This window comes from Mastomys coucha, unplaced genomic scaffold (assembly GCF_008632895.1).
Source record: "Mastomys coucha isolate ucsf_1 unplaced genomic scaffold, UCSF_Mcou_1 pScaffold7, whole genome shotgun sequence".
Taxonomy (NCBI): Eukaryota; Metazoa; Chordata; class Mammalia; order Rodentia; family Muridae; genus Mastomys; species Mastomys coucha.
This window is the reverse complement of record NW_022196913.1, coordinates 76,924,982-76,933,920: the sequence shown is the minus strand read 5'-3', so window position 1 is coordinate 76,933,920 and position 8,939 is coordinate 76,924,982. Positions and strand designations below refer to the sequence as shown.

Here is an 8,939-nt window from a genome sequence, read left to right as displayed (position 1 = left end):
AATAGGGTTATTTGTTTCTCTGGAGTCTAACTTCTTGAGTTCTTTGTATACATTGGATATTAGCCCTCACTCCTGCTTTTTATTCAGACCAGGATCCCAGCCTGTGGAATAGAACCACCTACACTTAAGAGTTGATCTTCCCACCTTTATCTGCCTACTGTAGAAAAATCAGACATGCTCAGAGATCTGTTTCTACAGTGATTCTCACTCCCATCAAGTTGGCAACCAACACTTATCATCAAACTGTTTTTCAATCATTCTTAAATTTTTGACATTTAAAAAAAACAATTTTCATGCTGTCTTTTCTTACTTTGTTTTGTTTTCCAAAATGTTTTTGTTACATTTTTTTGGTTTGTTTGTAAATTAGTGTTTTGATGTTAATAAACCAAGATTTACTATCATTGAAAGTTTTTAAGTTATTGAATTGATATTCAGTGCAATTTAAAGGAAAGAGGTTCCTGGCTTGATTATTCCTTTCATCTCTAGGAAGTTCCATGTTCCTACTTCATACAGTACATGGACACCTTGTTTACAAGTAGCTAATTAAAGTTCTTTAACAATAGTGCTTGTCTTCTGTGTTAGGGACTTCACTGTGACTTTGCCTGCCTGATGTTTCAGTACTTGGTAAACAAGCCTTCAGAAGACAGAGTGAGGGAAATCATCGTTGACGCTGTTAAAATTGAGCAGGTAAGTACTGGAGACTAATGTGGTCAGCACATCTCATCATCACATGACCTCATCATCACATGACCTCATCATCACGTGACCACATCCTATTTTTGTATTTAATTTTTTTGGCTTCATTTTTGTTTCATATCAATAGGTGTTTTGCTTGCATGTATATCTATGCTCCACATGCATGCCTGCTGCCCACAGAATCAGGAAAAGGAGTCAGGTGTCCTGGAAACAGAATTGTATATGGTTGGTTGCAAGGTATCCTGTGGGTGCTAGAAATCAAAGCCCAGTCCTTTAGAAGAGCAGCCAGTGATTTTAACCACTGACCAATCTCTCTAGTCCCTGTATGTTGCAGGAAACAACTAGAGCCAGCCCCTGTGCCAGGTGATCTCACTCACTCGGTCTCTCAGCCTGCCAACTTGCCAGCCCTGCTAGGCTACATGGCTGCCACCAGGCCATTTCTCAGATGGGGGGCCCCCCAAGTTCCTCTCACTTTCATGAAGTGCCCCACACATCTCTAGTTAGCCATCTCAACACCAAATTGTCCGGTAGAATCAAGACTCTTAATGCTTAATTAGCCAATCAGATTTATATATCAATAATAACAATTTACAAGATGGCAATACAATAATTTCAGAGCCAAATGATAATGATAAAGCTTTAACCCAGTTATTCTAACCTTTTGATAACACCACGTCAGCCTCCATTCTGGTTCTCTTTCTCCTCTTCAGACCTCTCTGTCTGTCTCCTCAACTCCTAGACCAGTCTCCCTTCTTCTGTCCAATCACAAGCCTCCCACTGCCCTAATGTGATTAGACAGGGAAAATCCTGCAACACCTGTATTTTGTCTTTAAAATTTGTTTGAAATGGTAAGATATGATACTGTATGAGCTAGCCTTGAACTCTGGAGCTAATTCACACCTCTAGCTGATCCTCCTGGTACTGTGCTGATGTATTCAGAAGCATTTGACTATTGAGTTGTCATTTGTAGGTCAATAAGAGCAAATTCATGTAGTCCAGCTTGACAGTTATGTTAGTTTCTTTGCTATTGCTGTGATAAAACACCAACTTATAAAAGAAAAGCATTTAATTTGGGACTCAAGGTTGCAGAGTCCATGACCATCATGGTGGGGAGCATGGCAGTAGACAGGCATGGTGCTGGAGCAATAGTTGAGAGTTTATATCCTATCTACATTAGGAGGCAGAGCGGCCTAACTGGGAGTGGCATGGGCTCTCCCCAGTGACACACACACTTCCTCTAACAATGCCATACCTCCTAACCCTCCCCAAACAATTCCATCAACTAAGGACCAAGTTTCAAAATACATGACCCTATGGTGGCTGTTTCTCAGCAAACCACAACAGCACTGACACATGATGGATTGAAGTTGTTACCTCAGTTTATAATTTTGTTAAGTTAGTCTTCATTATATATATCAGGGTTTTTTGTATACCTGGTTTATTTCAGGGCTATATTTTTGCTTTAATTTATTTTAAATTAATTAATTTAAATGTGTGTTTTTATAAAATTATATAAATATATAATTTAAACAATTAAATTATATTTAATGTATCTTTTAAAATATTATTCCTTAACAGACATTTTAATTTTTGTATATGTGTGTGTCTGTGTTATTTTCTCTGTACATTTGGTGTTTTGCCTGCATGTATGCCTATATGAGGGTGTCAGATCCTAGAACTGTAGTTTCAGACAGTTGTGAGCTGCCATCTGGGTGCTGGGGATTGAAACCAGGGCCTTTGGAAGAACAGCCAGCACTCTTAACTGCTGAGCCATCTCTCCAGCCCTTTTTTTTATATTGTTTACTATGGAATGGCAGTTTTTGTTTCATAGTTTAATAACATAGCAGACTGCCTAGCTGAAGAACAAACTAAACAGTCACAAAATAAATAAGTAAGTGAATTAGTGAAGTAAACTTAATTTATGGTCTGTAAAGCTTTGTGACTAGAAACAGCTTGGTAGTCTACCTAAATGTATTTTTTATCACTCTCTAGAACTAACTTAAAAATGAACTTACTTACCTTCTTTTTAAAGACTATGGACTTTATAGGATGGTTTTCATGCTGTGAGTGGAAGGTGTGCGTATTTTGGCATCTTTTACCACTTTGAAGATGAATTTCATAGTTAATGTGCTTTTACTTTTCTCTATCACCAGTTTACCACTCACTGTCTTTCAGTTGGATTTCAGTTTATCTCCCATCCTCCAAATCCATGTCTGTGTATTCTCACATTCTCTGGAACTGTTGTCTCTCTTGGCTCCTGTTGCAGTCATGCTCCCCATGTTGGTGGTCTTTGTAGAAGCTCTGTCTTACAGGACAAAGCATTTTCTGCTTCTCTGTTGAGGAGATACAGGAGCCAGAATCTATACATACTACTTTAAAGGATCCAGTAATTTGCTATTTTCTACTTAACTTTGGTCCCCTGAGAATGTGAAATCATACAATTAGTAATATCCCAAACATTTGTAAACAGATGCCTATCATTTGTCATATTAAATTTATCCTGGCATACCTGGCCTTGAGTAAAATCAATGAAGAGTATGAATAAAACTAAACTCCTCTGTGTTAGTCACTTCCTCTATGAGAAACTTAAGGGAAGAAGTACTTATTGTGGTTCATGGCTCAGAAGATATTGTCATAGCAAGGAAGGTTCCAGTAGGAGTTTCAAGCACAGCTTGTTTAGATTTTGGCAGACCAGAAAGTAGAGTTGGGATGGGGAAAATGTCCTCAGGCTCACACCCAGGGACCAGTTTCTGCCAGCTGAGTCACAGCTCTTAAAGGTTCCATGGCCTTTCTACACAGGAAGGGACCAAATGTTCAAACACACGAACTTGTAGGGAACATTTCAGATTCCAGCTATAATACTTTATATTTGGGAAATGTATGCTTATTTATTGTTATCTTTTTGTACCTTATTCTGATTTTGTTTGCATTCTAGGAGTTTTTAACAGAAGCCTTGCCTGTTGGACTAATTGGAATGAACTGTGTTTTGATGAAACAGTATATTGAATTTGTAGCTGACAGATTACTTGGAGAACTTGGATTCTCAAAGGTAAATAAAGTGTTTTAAAACATGTTACTAGCCAGGCAGTGGCGCACGCCTTTAATCCCAGCACTTGGGAGGCAGAGGCAGGTGGATTTCTGAGTTCGAGGCCAGCCTGGTCTACAGAGTGAGTTCTAGGACAGCCAGGGCTATACAGAGAAACCCTGTCTCAAAAAAAAAAAAAACAAAAAAACCCAAAAAAACAAAAAAACAAAAAACAACAACCCCCCCCAAAAAAACCAACAACAACAATAACAAAAACCCATCTTACTAGTGGACTTAGTTACTGTTCCATTGCTGTAAAAAGACACAAGGCAACTTATGAAAGAAAACACTTAATGGAAACTTGCTTACAGTTTGAGAGACTGAATCCATGGCTGTCATTCAGGGAGCAGAGTAGAAGGCAGTCAAGCATGGTGCTAGAGCAGGGCTGAGAGCTACATCCTGATACACACGCAGGAAGCAGAGAAAACAACTGCTGCGCCTGGCATGGGCTTTTGAAACCTCAAAAAACACACCCACAGTGACATACTTCCTCCAACAACCCATACTTCCTCATCCTTTTGGAACAGCTCACCAGCTTGGAACCAGACATTCAAATATATGAGCCTCTGGGGTCCATTCTCATTCAAACCACCATACTACCAATACAACGTTATAGGCAAGTAAGATCTCTAAAGTTAATTTTACTAAAAGCATTTGTAATACATTAGTCTACTTTTAAAATACCAGTGACATGTTGGATGTGTAATGTTTATCTGTAACTCTAACATTTCTAAGGCAGGAGGATTGCAAGTTTGTGGCCAACCTGGGCTACATGCCCCATCTCTGATAAACAGACAAGTAAATAAAATTTGTAGGACAGAGACTTGTTTTATAAGAAAAAAATTAAATGAAATTGGGAACAGCCATCAGAAACCCTTAGTACGTTAATGGAGCAGTATGGCTATAGGAGACTGCACCGTGGAGCCCAGCCCTCTGGTTTTTATCATTTTGCCCTTGCTGTGAGATTTAATTTGGATTCTTTAGAATGTCTAATGGCGTTTCTTTTCTTTCCAGATTTTTCAGGCAGAAAATCCCTTTGATTTTATGGAGAACATTTCATTAGAAGGGAAAACAAATTTCTTTGAGAAACGAGTTTCTGAGTATCAGCGATTTGCAGTCATGGCAGAAACCACAGATAATGTCTTCACCTTGGATGCAGATTTCTAGAGCCTTCCTCATAAAAAAAAAAAAAAATCTATAGCATTCGGCTGTGGTGGTACACACCTTTAATCCAGGCCTCAGAGGAGGCTGAGGGCAGCTGGATCTCTGGGAGTTTGAGGATGATCAGGGATATATATACTGAGATCTATCTCAAAAACAACATAACAGCAAAACCAAAAAAAAACCAAAACAAAACATATGAAAACCTGTTGTTGGTAAATAGCAGTCTGTTTTTCTGTCTTTTTGAAACATTGTGTATCTCATTTAAAAGAATGAGAGAGGAAATCTAAAACTAAATTCTAAGTGATTTGATTTTATTTAAATATACTTCAGTTTATTTATACAATGAGAGTGTGACCTAAATGTCTTCTTATTTATTTATCTTTTTTGGTCATAAGCACTTAAGATGGTATTAAGATTGAAGAGTCAGGTATGAGCTTGACATTCTGGCTTACTCCTTGGTGTGACCTTGGCAAGTCAGTTAATCACTGTAAACTTCAGGACATTTATCTGTAAAATTTGTATAATAGTAAGTGTCAAGTTCATGGAGGTGACCAGAGGGTTAATATACAGAAATAGTTTGTTTATCTAATAATTTTACCTCCACTACCTCGACTGCTAATCAATATTAGTGATAAGATCAAGTACAGTGGCATTGTGATGCAGTCTACTCCTCTTCAGAGTGAGTGTGACTCCGGGTTGTAGTGAGACCAAGCACTCATTAGATCTTTGTGTTTTTAATGCTTGCAGGAATAGGAGGATCTCTGTAGAAAGATCACAACTCTTACCAACTGCTTTGAATTCATTAATCTGCAGTAAAGAAATAATATATAGCTCTTAATTGCTCAGTGTGGGAGGCTTATGGAGTAGACTCCAAGTCACCATGGTTGTGGATCTTGTAAGCAAAGTGATTCTTCTTTAGGAATTAAAAAGATAACTGTTGCTAGGTACAGCCCTGGAATGTTTAGAAGCTGGATAGATGGGCATTTCTCAAAGTCGTCTTCTCAGAGCTGGTAGATCTTCCAGATTTTTTGTGATAGAAAAGGAGATACAGTCAGTGGACGTGGGGAACGCTGTGCACTCCATTCCTAGAGTCAGTCAGCAGAGTAGCTGAGGAAGAGCTGTGCAGAAGGCTCACCCTGCTGCCCACACAAGTCTGTCAGCACCTCGCACAGCTACAGAGTGTACTGGGGGAAGCTGGACCCTGGAGATGGAGAACAAAGGGAGGTGGGAGGGCTTAGCGAGCCATTTTGGATGTATGCCAATCTGAGAAAGTGATTTAAGATTGACTTCATCTTTATGTCCTTCTACTCTTAAATCTCTACACTGTTATAAAGGAATGTTCTTTTCGTGGACTGTCTATGTTACAGGGTAAGATGATGAGGGAGATGTAAGTCTTTCTAAGAAAGACGCAGAAAGGCCAGGAGCCAGGACACCTAGGCAATGTGCCCTTCTTCATTTTCAGGAAAATATCAAGAGGAAGCCTAACCCCATCAAACCCTGGTCCCCTACTCAGTAAAGTTCCTGCTACTCAAGCTTGAGGTCCCGAGTCCTGACCCTTAGCACTCCATAAAAACCATAGCACATACTCATACACCTACCTGCACATGCACACATATGCACACATACAAAGTACAAATAAAATTGTGGCAGCTGAAATTCAGAGATTTATCTCTGTTTAAGTTTTTATTCTATTTGCTCTACAACTATCTGATCAAAACTCAGAATCCTAAATGAATGCTAGCCATATTTCCATTGTTAGAGGGAGTACCTGAAATGAAACATTTTGGCTTATGGTTTTTGGCTCTGTGCTTCCCATGGTCATGTTATCACTCAGTAGCCCTCTACGCATGACAGAGTAGCTACTTCTAAAACCTGGGGAGAGGAAGGAGGGCATCGGAGAAGCTGAAAAGCTTAACCAAGACTTTACAGTCACTGTCCTTATGCTGTAATATGTTGAGACTGTCACATCCTTTAAACTTAATCCATCATGATTTATTTTGCCTATTCCTTTACTAATTAAACTATCACATACTACCATAGCAGAGTATCAAAATATCACAGACCTTGGGGTATATAGGTAGTATGTTCCAGGGTATTTATCAACTATCATACAAAAACAGCTAAAACTTAAATTGTCTCAGACTGAAAGAAAACAGTTTTAAAAGTGTATATTCTCAAAGTTTTAAATCCAGATCTTCCTCATGAGTAGGGACAGGAACCTTTATGTGATCCATATAAATAGTAGCAATAAGCAAAACTGTATTTGAAAGAAGCCTTAATTCTGAAAAACTGAATTCTTAATAACCTGTTACATTACTACTCTCAGTATTCTGTATCCTTTCAATGCCTCCAGGTTGCTCATTTATTTATTATGTTTGGTATTTTGGTTCTTAGATACGGAAGAATCAAGTTATAAAATGTCTTTTCAGTATCTCACAGATAACAAAAAAATCAAAGTAATGCCTTTCTCTTTTTTTACAGTACATGTGTTTTGAAGAAGTTCAACTTATCATAGAATTGTGATTTTATATTTTAAGGTGATAAACAACTTTGTCATAACCATAGTTTAAATATGTGTTCCAACATAGAAGTGTGATGTAGAGGAACTGTGGATGAGTTTTTTGCGGGCTGAGTTTCAATAATAAAGAGTTATTTTTGTGATGTAGAGTACTCCCAGCCATGTCTTATTATTTGAACCTGTTATAGTTGTTTCATTTAAAAACCTCCAGGTTCTACTTATGTCACTGCTTTATTATGTTGATTTTCCTTATTTAGTTGATGTCTCATCATGTGGTCTGGCCTGGATCTCACACATGAGCCTCCTGCTTCAGCCCCCCAGTCACTGGGGTTATAGGTGTGTGCCGCCACACCCAACTACCACTTTATGTTTTGTGTATGAAGAAATGTGCATGTTTAAAAGTAATTTAATGTTCAAAATTTTGTATTTTATATTTAAGTGTATTTATGTCATTTTCATAGACTCCAGATTTACTTTTCATAGTTAAGCAAAGAGCCCAATGTCTCTTCATTGATTAAAAAAAACTCTTGATGGGGTACATTAATACCAAATTAGTTCTAAAGTCAGGAATCATGTTTTGAATTCACTGAATGAGTTGTCACCCAACTCAGACAGAACCTGGGGTTAATAACTTACAAGTCAGATTGCCTATACTTTTCATCATTTTTCTTTAAATGATCTGCTCCTTTGTAAACTGCTCTGGGTCTGAAGGAGAATTTAATATTCCTGAAAACCTAGGGGAAAGATGTAGTCCTCAAATCTGTGGTTCAGTTCTTAAAGAAAAAATACAAAAAGGGCAGACTAGAGGGTGACTTTTTTTTTTTTTTTTTTTTTTTTTAAGAAAAGTGAATTCATAATATTTTAAACATGTCTTTTAACTATTTTATAACTTTTTCAAGTGTCTGGTCATTTAACTAAATTGCTAATTATTTAAACATCTACTAAGTATATAGCAAGTTTTATTAGACATGGTGTTAAAATACATGATGGTCAGTCAAATCAACTCTGCATGTAGAGCTTGAGGGTTTTTTTTCCTCTGGAAAATTATGACTTTTTAAATAAAGTTTATTAAAGTAAATTGTATAATTATATCATTTTGTGCATATCTCAATGGGTAAGACCATTTTTTGGTTCGAGCAGACTGCCTCAGTGTCAACCGTGGGGAGTGTGTTGTGTTTCTAATTGTGTGTGCAGGTCAGTACAACACATTTATGTGGTTTGTTCAGTATTCATGCCACCACAGTTCTGACATCTGCTGACGACTCTTAGACCTTGCGCTCACCAAGGCCCACACCCTATCTTCCTTCTTTTGTTTCATTTCTTTTCTTCTAAGACCCTCTAGACCAGCAGTTCTCAACCTGTGGGTCACAATCCCTTTGGCAAACCTCTACCTCCAAAAGTATTGCCATTACAATTCCTAACGGTAGCAAAAGTACAATTATGAAGTAGAAATAAAAATAATTTTATGGTGGTGGT

General features: G+C 37.8%; 1 protein-coding gene across 5 annotated transcripts in view; it reads left to right on the top strand.

The window, feature by feature from the left end:
• The window catches only part of Rrm2b (ribonucleotide reductase regulatory TP53 inducible subunit M2B), a 35,317-nt gene extending 26,776 nt beyond the window's left edge, over positions 1-8,541 (top strand). For all 5 annotated transcript variants that reach the window (XM_031358571.1, XM_031358572.1, XM_031358570.1 and 2 more), the window contains exons 7-9: positions 583-687; positions 3,632-3,745; positions 4,796-8,541. In XM_031358571.1, coding sequence (XP_031214431.1) covers positions 583-687; positions 3,632-3,745; positions 4,796-4,948 — 372 coding nt within the window. In that variant the 3' untranslated portion in view covers positions 4,949-8,541. The remainder of the gene's footprint in view (positions 1-582; positions 688-3,631; positions 3,746-4,795) is intronic.
• Positions 8,542-8,939: the final 398 nt, after the last annotated feature.